This window comes from Parasteatoda tepidariorum, chromosome 9 (genome assembly GCF_043381705.1).
Source record: "Parasteatoda tepidariorum isolate YZ-2023 chromosome 9, CAS_Ptep_4.0, whole genome shotgun sequence".
Lineage (NCBI taxonomy): Eukaryota > Metazoa > Arthropoda > Arachnida > Araneae > Theridiidae > Parasteatoda > Parasteatoda tepidariorum.
In genome coordinates, this window is record NC_092212.1 from 61,948,996 (window position 1) to 61,974,784 (window position 25,789).

At 33.4% G+C, this 25,789-nt stretch overlaps 1 protein-coding gene across 14 annotated transcripts in view; it reads right to left on the reverse strand.

Annotated features, from left to right (window-relative positions):
• The window catches only part of LOC107450601 (serine-rich adhesin for platelets), a 126,983-nt gene that overhangs the window by 43,246 nt on the left and 57,948 nt on the right, over window positions 1-25,789 (reverse strand). For 2 of the 14 annotated variants that reach the window (XM_071185652.1, XM_016066426.3), the window contains exon 1: window positions 16,838-17,063. The exons of the other annotated variants lie outside the window; for them this stretch is intronic. In XM_071185652.1, coding sequence (XP_071041753.1) covers window positions 16,838-16,841 — 4 coding nt within the window. In that variant the 5' untranslated portion in view covers window positions 16,842-17,063. Of the gene's footprint in view, window positions 1-16,837; window positions 17,064-25,789 lie in introns of those variants that run through there. 14 annotated transcript variants of the gene reach the window in all.

The following is a 25,789-nucleotide window of genomic DNA, read 5'->3' on the forward strand; positions in this document are numbered from 1 at the left end:
TTGGACAGGACGGTTTTAACCGCAGAATAATCCATCGTCCTAAATCTTGCCAACTCTGGTATTCTTCTTTATTCATTTAAACTTATTTTCCGTACCACTACATCATATAAATGATTTAAAAGTTCATACGGGACGTCACTTTGTTTCATCTCTTTTGCGATGAAGCTTCTAAAATATTGGCAAAATTACCAAAAATTTTGAATGCTTCTGTTTCGAAATGTTTACCACTCTAAAAAATGTTTTGCAAAAAGCGTAGAAGTTGGCAAGAATGCATTAGCTTGATAAAAAAAAATTCAAAAGCACCAAAAATCCTCAATTAATGTAATACATTTTTAGAAAACATATTTAACATAATGGCTGGAATAGAAAGAATATTGTATATGTATCCTAATAATTAGCCACAAATATTTGGGCAGCGGCATTCGTTTTATGTGTATCTCATTATAGTTACACGTATGACATCCCTTAGATACGTACTTTACGAAATCATACAAACACATTCTGTTAATTTCGTATGCTGCTAATAATTTTGAATAGGCTATGTACTTAATTAATTACTATTTAAGAAAATTCTTATGTATGGAGAGAAAGAAGCATATTAACTTTGAAGTGAACTATTCTTTAATTCGAATATGGATATTTTGATGTATGGAATGATCAGAACATGCAATACATTTCTTAGATATTTTTTGTATTATGACTAGCATTCTCTACGTTGAGGTGAAAAAAGAACCATTCTGTGGAAAAAAATCAAACGCAACAACAACAACAAAAATGTCATTCCGTGAAAAAATTAAAGATAGCAACAAAAAAAAAATCATTCTTTAGAAGAAATCAAATACGTACTTAGACTCTTTTACAGAAAAACATGAATTTTTACAGAAAGAAGAAAATTCAAAGATATTTAAATCCTTGAAAATACGTCAAAAATGCGTATAGGCTGCATTCTATTCTTAAAAATAATAATAATTTGGAGAAGAAACTAAAAACAGGTAGAAAATCAGTTTTTGAAGAAAGAAATTTAGAAAACGGAAGGAGTAAAATATTTTTGCACTAAGAAAAAATTTAAAGTATGTGAAAGTTTAAAATAAATAATAATGACAATAATAAACAAATAAAAATACGAAGAATCCGGGGGGGGGAACTAGAAAAAGGTTAAAAAAATAACTTAAAAAAAAAAAATAATAAATAAAAAACGATGAGAGAAAATATTCCTTCTTTAAATATAGAATTCAAAGTATGTGACACGTTTAAAAAAAATAATAAGAAGAAATAATAATAATAAAAATTTGGCAAAGAAACTAGCAACATGTAAGAGATCAGTTTTTGAAGGAAAAAAATTTAAAAATCAAGAGAAAAATATTTCAGCACTAAGAAAGAATTCAAAATATGTGAAACGTTTAAATAATAATAATAATAATTACTGATGATTTGTATTCTGTTTGCACCAAAAATATAAGTTTATTGAGTGAGAGAAATTAAAAACAGCGGGAAAATAATCATTCTGAGGAAGAAATCAAAAATGTCTGCACGACTTTCTTCTTAAAAAAACCACACAATTTCAAAACAAAAGTGTTCAAAATGTGTAAGACATTGAGAGACAGTTATAGAAAAATGGAAGAAATAACAAGAATGCTGAATAAATAATACTTCTTAAGAAAATGTGCTTCATTTGTTGTCGGACACGAACTTACACAATCAGCTGATATTTTATGTTATTGGATGACAAAGAAATTCTGGCATCTAGTTGTGCAATAAGCCTGGCTCTATGAAAATGCATATCATTTTTTATGGACCACCTTTAAGCAAACATAACGTCTTTAAAAAGGATACGTTTTCTCAGTGCTCAGTTTCTTCTTGTACCCTCTTTTTCTATACAGGATAATTGAGAGCACAACGAAAAGTACATGAGCCGATGAAAAATTCTGACATCTAGTTTTGCAATAACCCGATTCTTTTAAAAAAAAAAAAAATGCAAATAATTTTTTCCTGTACCATCTTACACAAACAAACCTAATGCCCTTAAAAATAATACTTTTTAAGTACTTTTTCTTAGTGCTCATTATCTTTTACCCGCTATCGATAAAGAAAATAGTTAGAATTAAGAAAAGGCATGTCAATGGATTGGTTGAACAACAAAAATTTTGGCATCTATTTTAGCAATAAACCTAATTCTTAGAAAATACAATTCATTTTTCTTGTACCATCGATAAAAAAATATAATACCTTTTAGAAAAAGATACATTTTATGTACGTTTTCTTAATGATCACTTTCTTCTTGTACCCTTTTTTCCATAAAGGAAAAATAGAGAGCACTAAGAAAAAGTACATAAAATTCTTCTTGTACCTTCTTTTTCTGCATTATAGGATAATTGGGAGCAAAGGTAAATCATTGAATTGGTTGAAAAATTCTGGCATCTAGTTTTGCAATAAGCCTGATTTTTAAGGAAAAAAAATGAAAAATGCAAATAATTTTTTTCTGTACCATCTTATACAAACCTAATGCCCTTTTAAGTACCTTTTCTTATTGTTCATTTCTTCTACCTTCTATCGATAAGAAAAATAGTGAGAACTAAGAAAAGGCATGTCAATGGATTGGTCGAACAACAGAAATTTTGGCATCTATTTTAGCAATAAACATAATTCTTAGAAAATACAATTCATTTTTCTTGTACCATCGTTAAAAAAATATAATGCCTTTTTAAAAAAAGATAAATTTTATGTACGTTTTCCTAATGAACACTTTCTTCTTGTACCCTTTTTTCTATAAAGGAAAAATAAAGAGCGTTAAGAAAAGATACACAAAAGTATCAGATATTCTCTTTTCTATACTATACTTTGTCTACAGTTTTTCAAGAATCCCTCTTGACGACCACGGTATTCTTCGACACATTTCAAAACAATAACCATTCGCTATCTTCGGCTTATCTGCACTAGCCATTATTTAACTTGAGCTTATCTATTTATATTTTCGATAAGATTAGGCATATAAATTTGAAGGAAAAAAAAATTATGAATAAAATGTAAAAATTCATCAACAGATAATTTAAGATTACTTTATTCATGGCTCATTTTTACAAAAAATTTGGTGAGATTGATTTCCAAATCAAATAAGTTCACTTTTTTCTTAAGTCATTCTTAATTTTTATTTCAAAATAAAATTCAAAACAGTTTTCTTCACTAGTTCAAAAATATTTCGAAAATAAGTATGGATACAAAATATTTTGTATTTTACAGAAGTTGAACTATAAAGAATACATGTATTATACGATAATAATACGATACTTAATAATACGATATTACATGTATTATTAAGCTCTGCTTGCTCCCTACCAGAGGATCGTTTTTTCTCGACCTGGTCCTGAAGGAAGAATCTATCTATTGTTTACCTACTTGATGGAAAAAAAACTTCTAAACATTTACTCCGCCCCCTACTTGAAACAGTTCAACCTAGTAATTATAGTTCACCGACAATACTCCAGACGAATGGCAGCCTACGCTCCTATTATTGAGAGGTTAGGGAACTTTCACCCGGTTTTAGAACTTATCCCTTCTGTTTTCCTTTAATGGATAAAGCATAAAATTTTCATTTTATGACGTAGCAAAGTTAACTGAACTTAACGATAAAACGTAACCATTTGCTAAACCTTAGCTCAAAACCTAAATCAATACCAGTTCTAAAGCTAGTTCGGTTATTGTTATTGTAACAGAATCGATTGAATTTCGTTCCTGGCTTCTCAAAGACCAATGAAAGTTGAGACAAGACAATTAAGAGGCTCCGCCCATTACGCGCTGAGCATTGTTCGATAATATTTGTTTATACTTAGCTAGTTTCTGTTGCTTCAGTTCTGTTTGTGTATCTCCTCTTCAGCGAAAGAACTGTAGACACTTCTTACTTTGCGCCTACTGCATTAAAAATTAATACAGAAAAAGCTCGATATAACGAATACGGTACAGTGCGTTAAGTCCCCAAATAACGACAAATTTCCAAGTCACCGTCAAAGATACAAGAATTATGATTCAAAATTACTAGCCTTCTGCTATTTTTGTCCCGCAGTGGACTGACACGGTTCCCACACCAAAGTCAAGCAATAATGGCTGCGGTCAGTAAGCGGGTGGGTGACCACTTTCGCCAGTCTGCTTTGGAACCGCAAGTACGAGGTATCGGGTCTCGTTAAACTGTCCTACCGTAAAATGCTCGACTTCGCGTGCAGGTCGTCGGGCTATCAAAGAAGGGAAGCCATGCCCTCTGCAGAGGATCAAAATAAAGATGGCTTGTCTTCGAATCATCCTTAGGGATGTCTCCCAGACCGTGGCCAATAGCTCATTGTGTAGCTCTAGTGCGAATTTTTTATTTATTTATAACTGGTAAAAATACAGAAAAGCGATTAACCAGATTTTTCCAAAGTAACATGACGACCACCAGCAAAGAAATATTCCTAACACAATTTCAAAAAATCCTGTCATGCACATCAAAAGAACACACCTTTTGTTGACCACATATCATTATCCATCATGACCCCTTATCGTGACAGCTTACTATTCAAATCCACATTCACTGTTATCCATCACATTGAAAGGTATTTGGCATTCATTTCCCCCCCCCCTTCTTTTCTTTCAAAATCTTGATAAGATTAGGAAGTTCGTTTTTAAGACATGTGCCCATCATAGACATTTTACCGTTTCATAAATTACGGAGGCATAAAACTCACCGTCATTCAGCCGACAATTGACATGTGGTCCACAAAAGTTGTCTACTCAAGATATGTAATTTAAGTTAAAATTGTTGCTTTAATACGAAAGAAAAAAAGTGACTTTCTTCATTACTATTTTAACATTAAATGTGTATTTGCTTATAACGAATATCTCGCTATAACGACAATTTGATATGATAATATGAACTGTCGCTTTAACGAACTTTTACTGTTTTAAAATAAAAACCTTCCGATTTCTATGCTTTCTGTGGAAGATATGCCAAGTGGAAGTTAATTAAACTAAATTTTATTAAAGTAATGAAACAAAATTTAAGATCTCTTCATCACTTTAGTACAGAGATTCTCAATTTGTTTCGGCTATGGAACCCTACACGATCCAGCTTCTTTTTGTAGAAACCCCGGCATTATTAAAAAATATTGCATTGACAGCCATGAATATGTAAATATCATACCTGCCAACTTTTAATCCCTTCCATTATCATTTTTCCCAGTGGTATTAAAATGGAATTAAAACTTCAATTTTAAGCAAACAAATACGTTGCATTTGAAAAAACTTTAGTTGACAACCATGATAGTAACGCATATTAATATATGTGCTTAATTTTTGTAAGAATAGTGGTGATCAAAATCATTTAAAAATTAAGTTTATAAAAGAAAAAAGAGTATATATTTACTACCACTTTAAATATGAAAAAAAAATCTTCCGGAAAATCCGGAAGAGTTGGCAGGTATGAAATATACTAACAAAAAAAAAAAAGAAAAGAAAATTATGGTTATTTTGAAACTAATATGTATAATGAAGTATTTAATATTATGAATTTTTTCTTAGCGTACGCAAATGCTGAAAATGAATAAAATAGCTGAGTTATGGTTTTTAAAAAAGAACTGTTTTAAACGATGCGAATAGTTATCAAAGAAAAAAATTTTTTTTTTCATTCTTGAATTTAGTTATTTTATTTTGAATTCGAAAGCTTTTTGAGAAATACATTTGAAATATTTATAAGTGCATAGTATCTTTATAATTTATTCAATAAATTGTTATCAATAAATATAAGCAGATTTTAAATTTTGCTAGTTTTTTTCCTTCGCATCTTAAATAAAGAAGTTTATGTAGGCAAGCAAAATAATAAATAGATCATGGATTGCTGACTGGATATAAATATCATTATTACTGGTTGAAAATATCCCAACTCTCGGAACCCCTGTCATCATTTTACGGAACCCCCCGAGGAACATCTTTTGGGAACCGCTTTCTTAGGACGTCGAACCATTATCTAGCTTAAAATATATGAAAAGTTTGGGGCAATAAATTGATAGGTAACAACACTTCTTCTAAAGGTATTTTTATATCAAGCAGTTCCTTATTATTTTTTTTTTTTTTTCAGATAGGTACTTAATAAGTTTCTATAATTTCTACAGGGTACGTAGCCAGATTTTTCAGCAAAAAATAAGCACTTTTTAAGCACTCGAAAATATTTTTAAGCACTTTATACATTAACAAAATGCAAAATAATTTTCAAAGACTTTACAGGATCATGACAAAATAACTAGTTTCTGACAAAGAACTTCTTTTTTGATTACATTAGCCATTACAAAAAGATCGAGAGATTTTTCGGTTCGAGGGTGGAAAATAAAGCCTGAAATGGAAAATATCTTGGAGAATGCAGCAGAGTTGCACACGAGAGTGCAATACTCTCACCGAACTTAGCTTAATAGACGCACGTGCTGATTCGCAAGTATTTCATCAAACATGTAAAATGATTGCCGCTTTCATGCGCTATGGTGCTATGGACCGTCAGTACGCCGAAATAGATTGTGGTTGAATGAATTGTACGTGACGAAAATTGACATGGTGAGGAAAATAATATCATTTTCGAAAAGGGAACACCAAGCACTTTTTAAAATCACCCTATGAAAAAAGCACCTTTAAGGGCTTTTAAAAAACGAAAATCAAAAATAAGCACTTTTTAAAAACGCTAAGCACCATAGCACGATGCCCTAGATCTGATCGACACTACAAATAGACGCGGGCCTAATGGAGTCCGCCATCACTCAGTTCATGTTCCACCAAGTTTGCATATAAATCGAAAAATATTTTTTTTTACAGCCTGAATACGATGTGGCGGGGAAGAATTTTAAATATACGCCATTAGATGTCAGTCCCAACTTAGCCCTGCCCTATCCTACATCTTAATAATGGACAACGCATGATGGCAAGAGTATGTCTGCAGTTTCATTTTCTATGTAAATACTTGTCTGAACTTTTATTTATTGTCAAAAACAGGAAAGAGGTTCGACCAGTTCTGTTATGTATAGTTTGTCTAAAGTAAGAACTCCCTTAGCCATTCGTCTGGACCTTTGATGGTGACTATGGTAACGATGTATTACTATTTCAGGTTGGGGTGTAAGGTCACTGTTTAAGACAGGTTTTGGCTCGGGTCGGGGAGAGGAAGCAAATATCTTTTTTTTTTCTTCGTTCTTCTGTGTTAGCGATAGAGTAGCTACCCGCTTGAAGAAGAGAGAGAAGCTACCCTCCTTGAAATGCGCTACTTTTGCTTCTATAGCAGCAGGCGGCCTCAGACTTCGTGGAGGAGTTCTTACCGTAGATAAACTATAACGAGCTCTTCTTGTTTGTATACGTGTAATATAGATGAGACAGGCGCAGCGGACTCAAGAACGGGATCGTTTGCTGGATTAAAAAAAAAAAACGTTTCGGGCTCGGATTCATAAAATTATGGTTCAGTTATTACTTACAAAAGAATGTAAAATCTATGAAGTATGAAAAGTCACAGTGATCTACTAATTCTATGGCAGGCTAACACTATATGCCCAATAACTTTTATTTAGCTTAAGATTTTGATTTTATTTCTGTAATTCTTATTTTAGTTATCTTATAACTCCGATAACTAAAATAATAGAAGTGAGTCGGCAATATACCAGGCGTTGGACGTCGCCCTCTGACTGGTCAACATGAGCGAAATGCAGATAGTTAGTGTGGCGAACCTTCTTCTTCTTCTTCTTCAGCACAACAGCCCCTTATAGGCCTTGGCTGACTCATACACACGTAGCCTCCAACGCCTCTTGGCGAACCTATGGCGCTCAAATGACAAGATAAGAGATTCTATTATTCCGAGAATAAAAATAATGTTCAATGGAATGTTGTGACACCGTTTGGGGGTTGTCGAGTGATAACGAACAGGGAGGGGAGTTCCCCAAGTTTATCTTAGGTAATTTTTGTTTGCAAAAATACGTTTTAACAGAATCAGTACTCACTCAATGTAATTTATTCATGTGTGCAAGGCTGTAGTATTGCCAAATTTAAATGTGGGAAAACACTCTGAGGTAAAAAAGAAAGAAGAAAAAAATGGTGAGAGATTTTTATCTTCTTATTATTCCGAGAATATTTGCAAATTTATCGTTGTTCATGATATGAATTTAATACTTGTTCTTAATACTTGTTTTCTATAGTAATTTACTCTCGGTCCATCAAACCTCGAAAGGCTAAGTGTGAAAAATTGAATGAACTGAACGTCTTTACAAAATAATTCATGAAAAATAGGAAATTTATTTATTATATTTTTTTTTATTAAAAAAAAACGTGTTTTTTTTTTTTTGTTTTTTTGTTATTGTAGAGTAGTAAGACTCTAAGTAATTCTATGTAATTCGGTCACGGACCTCCAATAGCGAACCAAATCTCACCCAATGTGTAAGGAACTAGCACATTCCAAAACCGCTTATTAATTCGTGACCTTCATGCTTTTTTTATTTTTAGTATGCAGAGCTTTTTAGTTGACATTATTATGATACATTCAAATACGCTAACATTATTTATTATTTTCTCCGACTTTTTTTTTAAATTTTTTTTCTACTCTTAGCAGGGTTAAAACTGTGCAGGTCCGCCCACGTTCTAGATAATGTTATTATGTCCAGATGGGAATCATGATTCTTTCCCCCTAAAAACCGCTCTCCCACTTAATTAAAACCACTTAATTTAAAATGTGGTTTATGTCACTATCAAATATACAGTCAATTCGCTATAACTCGAAGTACGATAACTCGATTATTACTATAACTCGAGTTTTTTATGAAGTCCCGACCCTTTTATCTTCAATTTCATGTTAATTATTCTCGATTACTCGAATTTTACTCCCTTTAACTCGATTTTTTTTGGGGTCTTTTAAAGCAAAAAGAAAAACCTAGGAGCTGATATCTTGCCCCTTCCTTTGCAACACACGCACAATGTCTTTCGCACTCTTCATGGAGAAGCCAAAGCTGTCCCTCTTGAAGTATGTGAACAGTGGTTAAATGAAACGTTACCAAATTTACTTCAAGGATACAGTTAAAATGATGTCTTCAATATTGATAAAATGGGTTTATTTTTTAAATGTCTTCCAAATAAGACTATGTTTAAGGATGGAAACTGCTCGGGGGGTAAAATGAGCAAGGATCGTTTGACTGTCCTAGTTGGAGGAAAATACCGAAATCCCCGATGTTTCAAGAATGTAAAAACGTATTCTTTGGATTAGAATTCTAACAGAAAGTTTTGGACGACATCAGTTTTATTTGAAGACTACGTAAGAAAATTGGATCGGAAATTCTTCGCTAAAAAAAGAAAAGTGATACTCTTAATGGATAGTGCATAGTGATCTACCTGATTTGAAAGCAGTAAACTTGCAGTTTCTCCCGCCAAACACAACAGCAAAGTTGCAGCCGATGGACCAGTGTATCATAAAGTGCTTCAAACAGTCTTATCGTAAATGGCTTGTCAGAAAAATGATCTTAAATATTTAAGCATTTAGAAGATGTGTAATTAATAAGCATTAATTAAATAATCCAACACTATTTTGAAATTCCAAAACCGAAACTAACGGTAAGTCGAACTTCCGATATGTCGAAGTTTTTCGTCAGTCCTATCAGATTCGAGTTATCGCGAATTCACTGTGTTTTTTAACCGTCGTTGAACAACCGACTCAATTTCGGGTTTACGACTACTAATGTTCAGATACGTAGCCTTGTAATTTTGAACCAATCCAGAAGACAGGGAAACTCTTGGATCAGAACCCCCAGAGGTATGATTTGTTATGGGAACATGGAGGACTTGTGACTTGACACCATTTACAACACGGCCGGAGGAGATGGAACCCACGACCTCTTGGACATCGGCCCAGTGCCCCTACCAACCAGGCTATCAAGTGAGCACGCTGCTATTCTCCACACCGTTTTTTCTCGTAAGCTATTCAGTGTAGCTAAATGGCAAAATAAGCGTTTTTACATCCGCACTAAAAATTTTATTTTTGCATTTGTTTGAATTTTTGTTAGTTGATTCAGACTGTAATTAGACGTTTTGATTTTAAAGAAGAACCCCCCCCCTCTTTATTAACCCTACTTTTCAAGGCTCGTTATAGCTTTTAGAAATTCAGCAAATCTTTATAATATTCTAACTAACGGCACTAAAACTCTTCAACTAAAATGATTCAAACACAATAATGATTAAAACGGTAAAACAAATTTAAAATGGTCAAGATGAGCATGAAAAGTTTGAAATGAGCATAACAGAACCAAACTTTTTGACACTCCCACCTTCTTGTAAAACAGTATATTTTTACATAAATCACAATGGGGGAATATTTTTACATCTTCGCAATGGTGGATTAATAAACTGGAGCTGGATATCGATATTATTTAGACATCCTGAAAGCAATATTTAAAAAAGTCTTCTTACGATATATTTTGAATACTTTGTCTTACAATAGATAACAAATATACAATATATAATTAACGGCATTAGTAATTACGTCAACATTATGCACAGCAATAAATAAGGAATACAATGATTATTCGAGTTTTATAGATCACGATTGTTATCGGATATCATATTACGCAGATAGTTGTCATTTAGGCAATAAAAATATTGATGAATATGAAAACTTGAAAAAAAAAGAAAAATATTGCCCTCTATCATGGTAATAAAATTGTGATAACAGAATATCTCTCAGAATTACTCAACTTAGGAGGATACTAAGAGAAAAATCCCTTTTGACAAATTCTTTTTCACTAACATAGGTAATTTAAAATTTAACTCGGCAGGACGCGTGATGATTTTGTAAACAGAATTTCTTTTCTTCTATTCACCTTGAAATTTCTTTCTTTTCAGTAGTCTAATTTTATATGCCCACCACCCTATATCAAGTATTACAAATTCCAAAGGGTCATTATTCTTTCTTTGACAAAGATGCTAGCAAGTTAGGGGTGTGACTGGACCCCACGCGACTTTTCACGTTAGTCGAAAAGATGCATTTTGAACATTGCTACTTTTTGTGTTTGGAGTTTTTTTTTAGCTACAACATGGCGACTCCGCACGGAAAGGAAATAGAGAAGCTGTGAAAGCTTTTGGATGAGGTTGTGAGTGAGGAAGACACTTTTTCTGATGAGGAAGTAGAATGTAATTCTGATCTAGAAATTATGAGTGATCACGACTCACAATCAGAATTAGAGGAAGATTCCGCTCAAGAAGATGCTTCAAACAAAGATAATTTTATTGGAAAAGATAAATGTACATTGTGGAAAAAGGAAAAATTCATGACACAAAGACTGCCGAAAGGGATGCATGTAACAACAAAAAAGACGAAAAGGAACCTACTTCTAAGAAGAAAGCTCTGAAATCTAAGGTACGTTGCTACATTTGCCCAAGCAGTAAGGACAAAAAATGATCGACTGTATGTGTAACACATGAAAATTTTTTGTGCCAACAACACACACTTAGTATATGTCAAAACTGCATGAATAAAGAATAGATAAGATAAAGAAGACAGTATAGAGTAAGTTACGTATAATAAATATGCTATTTTCTTGGATTATTGTGAGTATTTTAAAGATTTCGTGTGTTACTAATTTTTAAAAAACTTACATTTTACAATTATAATTATTTTGTTTTAAAATACTAAGGTGAAAATTTTTTTAACTATAATTTAGGCTTGTGGGGTCCATCCCACTCGCGTCTTTGTGTTCGTATGGGAGGCGAGCGTCCTGACGGGTTAAAGGATTGAAAAAGTGAGTTTATGAAACCAAGGATAGATCGTACGGGAGGCGAGCGTCATGACGGGTTAAGCAGTGTTTCCCAAACTTATAACGTTAGTGTACCCTTTCTAAATTTTTCGTAACGCTGTGTACCACTAATAAAAAAAATGAATGTATAATTTTAAAAATATTTTTATTTTTGCTAACATATTTTAGTTACTAACTGTTAACTCTGCAAAAAATAGCCAATTGAAAATACGTAAAAAAAATATTTTTGAAATTTTCGTTTGTTGCAAGATATTTTGCATAAGAACGCGTACCCCCGCTAAACTGTTCCCGTACCCCTGGGGGTACGCGTACCACACTTTAGGAAACATTGGGTTAAAGGATTGAAAAAGTGAGTTTATGTAAACCTAGGATAGATCGCATGGGAGGCGAGTGTCAAGACGGGTTAAAGGATTGAAAAAGTGAGTTTATGTAAACCTAGGATAGATCGCATGGGAGGCTAGCGTCAAGACGGGTTAAAGGATTGAAAAAGTGAGTTTATGTAAACCTAGGATAGATTATGACGCTTCAAATTAATTGGGTTGTACCTACCCTAGCAACAATTTTACCTTGGCCCCAGTTGGCCTCAATATTAGTTCAACATGGATCCTATAAGTACATGCAAAAAAGGAACCGATATTGGGATGTCTAGAATTTTTAATATTGGTCCTAGAATGGCCTATATAGGGTCTACATTGGCCAATATAGAACCTAAAGCGGCTAAATAATGGATATAAAATATGGGATGAATTCGACAATTGTATATCGAATCAAAATCGGTTGTAAAGTGGCTGTAAAATATCGGATGTATCGGAAATTCTATACAGGGCCAATGCTAGAAAAATAATTGCCCTTTGAACCATTACAGGGTGTGTAGCCAAATCCTTCAACAAAAAATAAGCACCTTTTATGTACTTTTTAAGCACTCAAAAAATAGCTTTAAGCGCTGTGTACAATAACAAAATGCAAAATAATTTTCAACATGATCATGATAAAATAACTAGAATTTGACAAAGAACTCTTTTCTTGATTAAATTGGCCATTATGAAATAATCAAAAAGATTTCTCGGTTCAATACCAGAGGGAGGAAAATGAAGCCTGAAATTGAGAATATCTTGCAAAATGCAGCCGAGTTGCACATGAGAGTGCAATAATCTCACCGAACCCAGCTCAGTCGACGCACATGCGGACTCGCAAGTATTTCACCAAACATGTAAAATGGTTGGCGCTTTCATACTGGACCGACTGTAAGCTGAAATAGATTGCGGTTTAATTAATTGTTATTGTTTTTGTTAATTTACGTCACACTAGAGCTGCACAATAGGCTATTGGCGACGGTCTGGGAAACATCCCGGAGGATGATCCGAAGACATGCCATCACAATTTTGATCCTCTGCGGAGGGGATGGCACCCCCGCTTCGGTAGCCCGACGACCTGCGCGAAGTCGAGCACTGTACGGTAGCAGAGTTTAACGAGAGCCAATACCGCATACCCTCGGTCCCTACGCAGGCTGATCCAAGTGGTCACCCACCCGCACACTGACCGTAGCCAGTGATGCTTGACTTCGGTGATCTGCTGGGAACCGAGTCTTAACGATCAGTCCACTGCGGGACTGAATGAATTATTGTGAAAACGCTGGATAGAACAATGTGGAAAGCACGCTTATGCACAATACGTGGCGAAAATCGACATGGTAAAAAAAAGTCTCATTTTCGAAAAGGGAAAATTAAGCACTTTTTAAAAACACCCAATGAAAAAAGCACCTTTAAGGTCTTTTAAAAAAAGAAAATCGAAAATAAGCACATTTAAGCACTTTTTAAAACGCTACGCACCATGCCTTATTAAGCCAAGATTCATGAACATAGGCCCAATAAAGGCAAAAGCTATTTTGCTACTAGGGTATATTTAAGGAGTGGATGGAAGAAAGAGCACCGGAAAAAATGTACCCCGTTTATATCAAGTAAATAATCCCACGAAACCTAAGCGGTAAGATATTATCCGATTAAAAACTTTATTTGCTTCAGGAAATAACAGTTGACATGTTTGAAGCGCTCAAAACAGGCGTCATTTTTCAAAACTTACAAGACATGAATGAGAAGAAAAAGTGATTTGAAATAAAAAACGAAAAGTTGCCAACGAAAAACAGAAAAGGTGAAAAAAAGTAGAAAAACCAAAGTAGCCATCGTTTTTTCGCCTCTCATTTGTTATAAAAGTAATTTTATTCTCTCCTGTTTTAGCTTGAAAAAGACATTTTCAGACCTGTTAACGAAATTAAATTGAATACTCATAAAGACTCTATTAGCTTCGATAATCGGTGGGGCATTTACCACATCCCTGTCAGTGTGCGTCGAACAAACAGACGCGCATTAAAATTTAGACATTAAGAACGCTATAGATATATCCGTAATCAAGAATGTGAGAAATCATCAATTGTTCCACATGAGCCGTGATGGCTATAGGCAGGGGCCCCCATCAGGGGTGAAGGTGGGCGCACGATGCGCCCTCTTAAAGCTTGGGGGGGGGGAATTTTTACACTAAATAAAACGAATAGTTTTGGGGGGAATTTAGACGAGAGAATTTTTTTTTAAGTACATAAATAAAAGAAGCAACGTAGCACTATTTCGAACAAGCTAACAGGGAAGGGGGAAGTTAGCAATTTTTTTTGGGGGGGGGATGAATGCACCCAAGAGCTTGGGGGGATGGTGGCCACTGGCTATAGGGATAGAGCGTTCGCCTTCCACTGAGGTGAACCGGGGTCGAATCCCAGCAATGGCTGGTCGATACGAATTCCGCATTCGGCTTTCACCGACAACAGTGCTGACGTTAAAATATCTTCATATATCAGTAGACGGATCATGGGTTATAGTCCCGGCTAACCGTGGTTTCCCTCTCAATGTAACACAAAAGCGGGTTAGCTCCATCAAAAAGTCCGCCGAGGAAGGCAAATTTCTCCCAATATTTGATCCAGGAGTTCCCTTGTCTTCTGGATTGGATTCGAAATTACAAGGCTACGGAGTTGAACATTAGTAGTCGTAAACCCTAAGCATTGGGTCGGCTGTCCAACGACGGTTATAAAATAAAATTGCTGCACATCGTTGGAATCTTGGGCATAAACTTGATTCGACTTTGACGATGCCAAAATTATTTCCACCCCAGTCACATCATCTCATCTTGATGACCTGAAATCTTGTTTTATTCACGTAAATGCTGATTCCTTTGTTAACTACATTAGCTAGTCATCACCTCTCCAGAGCACGTACATTTCTTCTTTTTTCAAAGCACTATAGCCTGTTACAGGACAAGGCCATCCAAAGTAGTCTTTACCATCGGGTCATATTCGCAGGATGGCTTTTTCAGTTTCCCTAATTCGCTATATGAAAGTCCTTCTCACCGAGTAAAGGCACTTAATTGGTGGTCTTCCTCGTTTTTTGTTTCCAATGTGATAGGTAAAAATGAGACTTTTATATTTATACAATACATAGCCTATATAACTGTAATTACAATATATGAAATATTAAAGGCTTTTTTAGTCAATTTTGAATTAAACTTTACAACTTAATTATTTTTTTGATAAATATCTAATAAATTTAATTGTATCGTATGTTAGAATCGAATAAGACGTTATATTTAGATAACAGTGCTTTTTTTCAAAACTGTTTATTTCCATGATTTGTTTTCCGAATGTTTATTGGATAGCTCCTTTAAAATGCGTAAAGAGCGCACTATTAGCATTTTACCAAAAAAATAACACATCGGCGTTCACTATGCATAAATAAGACAAAAAACAACTTGTCTGAACCCAGAATCTTGGCGTTATGATATTTCGGATATATAATGATAAGGGCAAGATTAGTTAATTTTTTTAAAGGTCTTAAAGTAAATGTTCTATCTCTAACACTCTTTACATCATAAAAAGTTGAGATAAAGCAGATTAGTTTACGAAATATTCGCAATTTCATATACCAAATACTAGTTAAAGGAAACACAATATCTGAATTTTTACGAATTCTTATTTGCAAAATAGAATGCAAATATGACAGTTCTACAGGAATGTATAAAATAATCGCCATTTCATAAAGTCAGCTGAAAGTTTCGAAGTTTCACAAATTTATTTCTTTACATACTATATAAAAAAAGCAACTGAAAAAATCTAATTTTCAGAATTTTTTGCCAATCTATATAGTTTGAAAGCGAAGGAAGTTTTTTAATCATGTAATTAATATTTTACCGTTTCAGTTGCTTGGGATTATTTATTTAACATTCATGTTTCTTTTAAGTTAACAATAAATTTACTTAGAGGACCCTATACCGAAGGAGAATCTTTGCATGGTAAATTTTGTATCACATTCATTGGTAGTTTAAAGAGTGAGTTTGGCTAAACCTAGTGTAAACAATGATGTTTCAAATGCCAAAAAAAAAAAAAAAAAAAAAAAAAAAAAAAAAAAAAAAACGCTTTTCAAAATATCAAAATGTAAACAAATTATTGCGGTACAGCATTCAAACTGCTTTTAATGCCAAGTAATCCTGTTATAATCGGTTTGCATTTAAATATTTTGAAATGCTTTTTCATCTTTTTGGAACTTCATGGTTACTCCAGGTTTACCTGAATTCTCTTCATTCATACGTTAAATTTCTTTTGTAGGTAAATCGCATCAGATTACTAAGTTATTTCAACACAAATTGTCCGTCTGATCCTAAAAAAATTCCAACAGCTTACTTTCAGGTAAGGGTGAGCCTTATCACATAGTATGGCAAACTTCATTATCACAAACTTAAACCCTATTAAATTAAATAATAGAAGGGGTACGGGGATAACAATACATTGTCCTAAAAAATCTTATTGCTTACAAGAATATTTTCCAAACTCTCCGACAATTGTCACTGGCTTCTCAATTATAAGAAATTTGGAGTAAATCAACAATCAGAGGGGCAGTACTATTAATTTCAATATTAAAGGTAACATACATTTATAAAAGCATTTAAATTCACAGATAGGAAATTCATATTCAATTACCTAAACCTATAATTTATGAGGTTAAATAAATTAAATAAAAACTTACACATAGTTCAGATTATTAACGAACAATCCTTAGTTGTTCTTTTCTTCTAATTCCCCAGTAGACATTTGCTCTCTCTTTTATGCTAACTTTTAGTGTAACATATTTTTTCCTCTAAAAACCGAACATGAAAAGTGAATCCACACTTCAATTTTACGATTCTCACATCCGATTGTCCAGCCTGCTTCTAAGAATGTTTCCCCCTGTAGTTGAAAATGTAAAATGACTTCCTGCCAGAACCCCCGTGGTGTCCCGTCAATGTCGTGAGACAAAAGTACGGATCTGTCCAAATAGCTATCTTATCTAAGTGATGGATAGCAAAACCATGAATGGGAAAAGAAGGGGGTTATGGACCAAGATCAATGTTTCTTTTCTTGTGGTCCTGTTAAAGTTTCCAGTAATTCTGAAGGGTTATATTTTTATCATCACAGTTATTGGAGATGGACAAAACGAATCATCAAGTGATTCGAATCACTTATTGATTCGTATTAGTGATTGATTCAAATCTGTTGTCTGTATCGAAATAGATTTAAATATAATATATAATTGTTTGTCATTTACAGTTAAAAATTTCTAGTAAAACATTAGACAGAGTGCGAATTCAGATTTTTCAACAAAAAATAAGCACTTTTTAAGAACTTTCTAAGCACTCAAAAAATATCTTTTATCATCCCCCCATCCAAAAAAAAAAAATTCATATTTAGGATCTGCGCAGTAATAAAAATTATTTTCTTTCTATCGTTTAGAGTTCTTAATTTATAAACATAAAATTAATAGAATTCAAAAACATTTTCAAAAACTGTACATAATCATTATAAAATAATAAGTTTCTGATAAAGATTGCAGAGAAAATTGTGAAAATTATGCATTTTTTTGTAATTTAGAACGACAATCAACACATCAAAGAAAAAAAATCTCTTTTAAAAAGTTAAAAAATTATGCATTTTTTACAAACCCCGAATAAAATAAACACCTTTAAGGGCTTTTAAAAAACGTAAATCAAAAATAAGCCCTTTTGAAAAAAGTTACGTACTCTGCTTAGAGATTCTTACGCATTCATTATTAAGGACTAAAGATTTTCCAATTAAAGAATTCGATGAATTCCGATAAAAAATAAATATAAAAAAATAAAATATTTCTTTTCTAGTTCCTTAAAATTTACCATAGTTAAAAGTCTTCAATTAGCAACATATAAAACATCTACAGGAAAGATAATGATAAGTATACTTATTTACTTGAAAGAATTCATTAACGAGAAAAAATAATTCATTTGCTTTTCGATTGACATTAATTAAAAGAAAAATAGTGATAAGTAAGTAAACTTTTTTCGATTTTTTTACAATTTCGAATTTTTTTGTTCAATTAGTTTCGTATCACCTGATTTGCAATTAAGTCATCCCTAGCAACAATTTTATGCTTAGAATGATTTGAATCATATTCGCATGAGTGATATGAATCACTTGATTCGAAAAGTGATCCAAATCACCTGATTCGAACTATTATTTAAGTCATTTGATCTAAATCAATGATACAATGCACTTGATTCGAATCAGTGATTCAAACACCCTGGTTCGATTCGAATTATTGATCCAAATCGCATGATTCACACCGGTGATTTAAATCACTTGACAAATTATGATCGAAATCGTGTGATTCGAATCAGTAAACCGAATCACATGATTTGAATTAATAATCCGAATCACATGATTCTAATCAGTGATTTGAATAGCTAGATTCGAAACACCTAAATCACATGATTCAACTAGTGATTCAAATTTCTGATTCGAATCAAGCGCTCCAAATCACTGATTCGTATCAAGTAATTCGGATTAATGATTCAAATCAAGTGATTTAGATCTCTGATTCGAATCAAGCGATCGAAATCACTGACTCAAGTAACTAAATCGAATCATGTGATTTAGATCACTGATTCAAATCAAGCGATTTAGATCAGTGATTTGAATCAAGTGTTTCGGATCAATGATTCAAAACTTAGATTCGAATCACTGATACGTATCATGTAGTTTGGATCAATATTTCAAATTACTGATTCGAGTAGTGATTCAAATTACCGATTCGAACCATGCCATTTGGATCAATGATTCGAATAACAGATTCTTATGCGATTTGGATCACTATTTGAATCAATATTCGAATCAAGTTATTCAAATCCAAGCGATTCAGATATCATTTCGAATCTAGTAATTTTGGATCTATGATTCGACTAACATGACTTAATTGCAAATCACGGGATACGAATCAAATTCTTCAAAAAAATTCGAAAAAAGTTTATTTATCTTTCACTATTTTTCGTTTAAATTAATGTCATTGGCCTCATAGTTTTATTTTACTCCTAAATCATCGGCTATTTTTCGAAGAAATATTGTTGTGTGTTTTTTGGCGGTTAATTAACCCAAGCTAGTTAAACCCAATGATTGCGATATTATATTATATTAAATAGTATATACATATAGATCACTTAAAAAAAAAGTTCAAAAATTTACTCATAGAGCCATATCGATCTGGTTTTAATCCTTTTCACTTCAAATATAGTCTATGAGTATCTACCCCTAGGCCTACACTAATTGGAGAGGATTATCAAATAGTAGTACGCCTTGATCTGTCCATATTCATACCTAACTAGAGAGTTTCCTTATCTTTAAAAAATCTTTCCCTCCAACCGCTTGGGGGTTGATATTTCCTTTCTTTCTCACCCATCTGACCCTCAAGTCAAGGGTAATGCACTCAAAGTCCTGACAGTGTTATTAGTTATTTTATTAGCTAACATGGAAACGTTATTTTTTCGAAGTTAAGTATAAAGTAAAGCAAGCATTATAAGGTAAAACGTAAAATATAAAGTGATGTAATAAAGTACAGTCCCTGGCCAAATTATTAGATGCACTAGAAGATTCTATGCAAAATGCAGCTTTATACGCGACTGAAGCCGATTTCCACTTGTTTACGTTCGTGTATCAATTGTTTAAATTAGACGATATATAATATAAATTATAAATTCGACGATTGGATAAATTAGAAGATATATTATATAAATATAGAATATTTAAGCGCACCGGACAAAAAATTAGTCACCCTTAGAGAAATCATGAAAAAAATCATTTAATAACGTGTAACACCGCAGTTCAAAAATAAGGATTCAGTTAGAAAGTGAGTCCACAGGGTTTTGCAGGTACGTCGAATCTAGGTTTAAGCCACTCGCTGAGGATTTGATTGCCCATATACACCGAATTGCGAGGATGCAGATTTCGGCATTCTACCCGTTGTTTCAACATGCATCACAAATTTTCAATGGGGTTCAAGTCACGTGATTTTGCAGGTCAGTTGAGATGTAATTTGAGTGTATGAGTGTTCATAAAAACCAGTTACATATTCTATCATTCCGATGAATTTTACTGCTGTCATCTTGAAAAATAGGGGTATCCACAGCAGCATAGTCTTCATGAAGATGTTGACTGAAAGGCAACACTTTATCATCCAAAATGTTCAAATAAACATGTTGGTTCATGTTAGTGGCCACCATATTAAGAAAAACACCACCGAAACATGACAGACGCACATCCGTCTTGAACCTGACCTTGCACACAGTCAGGATTAAATGCTTCATCTGGTCTTCGGTGCGCTGTATGACGTGCGTCATTTGATGAAGGCAGATCATATTACATTTCGCCAGTCAGCAGTTGTCCACGTTCGGTGACTTCGAGCCCACTGAAGTTGCGCAGGTTTATATGTCTGTGCGAGGAATGGCCTCTTACGAGGTGTTCGACTCCAAATGTTCATTGCATGCAACTCGCCCGTGGCAATGTTCACTAACAGATTGGGATGGACCTTCATGCACTAACTGAAGCAATCCCAGTCGGGTCCGGAAGCGATTTTGATTGACAAGCCGTCAAACAGGTCTCCGGTCCCTTTCATGCAGGATCTTTTTCCAACCACAATTCTGACGTCTTCCTTCGTGACCACGTGTAATAATACAACGCTGCTTGTTGACACGTTAAACAGTTCGCATTAAAACACAAACAAATCATGCAACTTCATTCACCGTATGACCATGGGCATATCCAAACACAATTGTTCCTTTTTTGCCATTCTGTCACATCCTCACACTTATTCATATATTTACACACAATATCCGCTTCAAACTAAAATATATTACTGATGGCTACTTGCCTTTGATCACGTTGACGCGGTGCACACGCAGTTGAGCAAGTTACTTGACCACTGCGTCATCTAATGAATCATCGATGCTTGAGCACTAGGGTGACTAATTTTTTTGTCCGGTGAGCTTATTATATTAGTATATTATAATAATTACACCAAATTATCAAACACACTGTAATGTTTTAATAATTACATGTCTTGCACGAGTTTATAGTAGGGGAAAATTGAGCGTTCAACCCCACTTTTTTTACTATGGGATGAGCGTTCAACCCCACTTTGGGTCGATGTCCTCTTTTACTCTAGTTCTATGGGATGAGCGTTCAACCCCACTTCGGATCGATGACCTCTTTTACTATAGTTCTATGGGATGAGAGCTACACCCCACTTCGGATCGATGACCTCTTGTCTACGAGATCCCCTCTTTAGATAAAGTTTCATCAAAAGGAAGATTTTTATTATCTCTTCTTTGGAAAGTGGAAGAATTATTTTTATTTTCGGGACATAGAAATTTTTCGCAAACTAGTATATTTTATTATGCTTTCAATATTTAAATTAATTTGNTCAGGGGTAGCAGCAAAGTTTTTTAAAATTTTAGGGTAATTTTAGGAACTTTTTTCAAAAAATTTTAGGTAAATTTTAGGGGTAATATATGATTTTGCTAGGATAAAAACAGATCACACGGTAGTTTATTACATAACAGAAGATTATTACAATTCATCCACACATATCATAAATAATTGCAAGCCATAAAATAAAGCTCTGAAATTTATTAAGCCAAGAATGAAATCTCTAAAGCGTAAAAATGAAATTTCAACTTTACATATTACCTATCAGAAATTAAGTGCATAATTCAGGAACAGGCAAAAGTGAGAATAAATCAAGAGAAAAAATAAGTTAACACCAACTTGGATTTTTATTTAATTTTTACCTTCTTAATCAAAACTTTATTATTACCTTACTTTATTAAGAAAAACTATTGTGTGATATTATTAGAAGTTAGAGAAAAACAAATTAATCATGATCATTTTTCTAAAATATTCTTGATATGATTTGTGAGTTTCTTTTACTGCCCTCAATAGTGTTGTGGTGATCTTCAACACTCCTCCATAATTTCGAATGGTATCTTCGATTAGTCTAAGCGACATAATAGTATACTCATGGTGACTCACATTAGGCATTGCTTTATTTATCGAAAAACCTCTCTCAGGATCAGAATTCCCATGTGGCAAAATTAAAACAGTTTTAATTAACGTAGTTAAATTCTTATATTTTAGATTATTGCTTTTTTATTTATATTTAGCCTATAACTCTAATTTTTTAGGAACACCAACAAAATTTTATCAGATTTTTAGGAATTTTAGGGTTTGCACATACTTTTAGGAATTTTAGGGGGAATGCGACCCCTGAATTTTAATAATTTGGCCTGGGACTGTAAGTGTAAAATATAAAGTAAAATATTTACACATAAAGGAATACATAAAATAAAAACTAAAGTGAAAAGTAAGGTATAGTAAAGCGTAAAATACACACCAATATAAATAGATTATTGTTTAGGCTTGGGATCTGCAGCAGTTAAATTTTAAGGCTGGAAAATAGTTTGAAATCAAACCATTTTTCCTAGACTTAAAGGGGAGGGGGGGAAATCTGGTTGTCTACAGCTTTACTATAAATGGCATGATTAGTTTTTTTTTAAACTTATAATCTGACTGACAGACATCCATTGTGAAAGTTCTGAAAACCGGAGCGAATATAGCATTTCAATTTTATGCATTGTACCAACCTTCGAATTTATTTTATTTATTTATATTTTTGGATTTACAGTTCACAGGACGCAGTTACAAATCTTAGTTCCGTCATAATTCTTAATTTGGTAATAGTAAACTCTTTTTCAATTCTGATATAGGGAAAAAATTAATTAAAAATTCACTTATGTACAATTCATTATTTTCAAAAATCTAAGAGACCAATTTTCAGTCGTACTGTATTTGGTTCTACTGGTTTGCCTAAATTCAGTCTCAATCCCCAAATGCTTATTTCTTATAAATTTCCATTTCAATGGGGAAAACAATAATAATAACACAATCAGCTCAGTGATATAGTATATTTATATATTTTTCGTTCTGGATAAAACTTTATTTATTATTATAACATTGAGTTTAACTTAATCTAACTAACTAACTCCCTGGCAATACAATCAATCCATGTTGGACCATAGCTTCACTAACAATTTTCCTCCGAAGTCGCCTGTCTCTAGCTCAGAGGTTTCCAACTGGCGGCCCGGGGGCCGCATCCGGCCCGCGAACTAAAATATATTAGTTGCCATTTTTTTGCGGACAATTTTCGTAAAAGATCTATATGGGTTTAAAATACTTTTCTCGTTAATAAAAACCTAATTTCTTCATTTCTGTGAAATTTAACATACCAATGGTGCAAAAAAATTTTTTTTCTCAGGTTTTGCATCCAAGAAAATATTTATTCAAATACAAAAATAATCGTGTATGTTGTTGCCAGTTGAGAGTAGTAGTCCAGTCTCTTTTTCATTTTATTTTTTTTTGTATTTTGTGAATATAATATAGCATGTGCGTATCAGAAAATCTCTTGAAGAAATTCTCCGATTTCGCTTTTTGAAACCACTAATTTTGGACGAAAATATTTACACACACATTTGTAAATTTTAAATGTGAATATCTATTCTCTAGTGGTTGTAGCAGACAAACATCAATTTTCTCATTAAACAATTTGTGTGCTACTATGCAAGTTTTAATACCAACCTTTTTAAAGTTTTATGTCTTAACAATTGCTGTTGCACATTAATTGTTCAATACATAGGTGCACATTAAAGTTATTGTAGTTCGAATTTTTACTATTTAATATTTTTTTAAATATTATTAATAACAATTTAATATTTTTAAAAATCTACTTCTTATTTTAATTTGTAATTCAATACTTTTGTTTTGAACAACTTGGTAAAAATCTGGAAGTAATATTTAATGTTCCTTCAAACATAAAAGAGTCCTACATAAAATTTTGATAAAGTTGCGGCCCGCCATTTGATTTGTGTTTTTAATTGTGGCCCCCGGCCTCATATAAGTTGGAAACCCCTGCTCTAGCTCTTTGTTTCCAGTTTCGGACTAAGAGAGTGTAAGGGTCTTTTTCCACCTCATTTAACCATCTTTTGGCCAGAGGGCCTTCCTTTTTTCCTTTGGCCCTGGGACTGCCCCTTGAATTTCTTCTTAGTGCCTCTGTTTTCCTCCATTCTCTTAAGGTGTCCTAGCCATTGAATTCTCTTTGCTTTTACATAATTGATTACATCTTTTTCTTTAAATAATCTTGCAATTTCAAAATTGTATCGCCTTTTCCACAGATCACCCTCTTTGACAGGTCCAAAAATAGTTCTAAGAATTTTTCTTTCCCAGGTAATCAGCATTTTTTCTTGTTTCTGGGTTGGAGCCCATATGTTTAACTTAATCATTTAAGCGAATTCTGTAAACTTAATAAAAAAAAAATTCCTACAAAGGGGAAAGGAAAGAAAGGTTAACATGTACGGAGTCAAGGCAACATAGGAATGGTGATGCCACTCGCTAGACAACCATGCTTTTTCTTCTCCCTCTTTTTATTTTATGTTGGCAACTTTGCGTTTAGTTCATTCTAAATTTGTCATCACTCACCTGACGAACAGCGCGGTGGATCGAAAAATATCGACCTTTTTCTCTTTCATTTATGAAGCAGAGATTTTTATTTATTAATTTTCAAGTAAATTAAATAGTTTGCCGACCCAAAAAGTAGAGAACAAGAGGTTAAACCGATTCAACTTTTTCAATTTTTAACGAGCGACACCGGTGTACTAAGTGGAACCGGTTTCTTGGGAACACCCGATGTTGCTCCTAAGAAACCAGTAATATCCATTCACTAGCTCACTTCTTCATTACTTCTCATTTATTCATTCGCCTATACACTTAGACCATCGTGTAAGAATATAATTGAAGTTATCATTTAGAAAACCAAATGAACATCTTAATTCAATAATTGACACTTAAAATTAGCTGGTGCATCGCCATACTGCTCACTACATCATCAGTCATTTACCTATTAAATGACGAAGCCTCGTCATAACTAGGACTGGACGATGTATCGATTTAACTCTTGCACCGACACACCGATATAGTGGCTTTCGTTTTAACAAAGCATCGGAACTCTGATTTATTATATATACAGTGAATTCGCGATAACTCGAATCTGATAGGACTGATGAAAAACTTCGACGTATCGCAAGTTCCACTTACCGTTAGTTTTAGTTTTGGACTTTCAAAATATTGTCGGATTATTTAATTAATGCTTATTAATTACAAATCCTCTAAATGCTTACAATATTTAAGATCATTTTTCTGACAAGCCATTTACGATCAGACTGTTTGAAGCACTTTATGATATCCCGGTCCATCGGGTGCAACTTTGCTGTTGTGTTTGGCGGGAGAAACTGCAAGTTTACTGCTTTCAAATTAGGTGGATCACTATGCGCTGTGCATTTATCCATAAAGAGTATCACTTTTCTCTTTTTAGCGAAGAATTTCCGATCCAATTTTCTTACATAGTATTCAAATAAAACTGATGTCATCCAAAACTTTTTGTTAGACTTGTAATCCAAAGGATACGTTTTTACATTCTTGAAACATCGGGGATTTCGGTATTTTTCCGATAACAAGTATGGGCAATTTCTCTGTCCCAGACGCATTTCTTTCAACTAGGACAGTCAAACGTTCCTTGCTCATTTTACCCCCT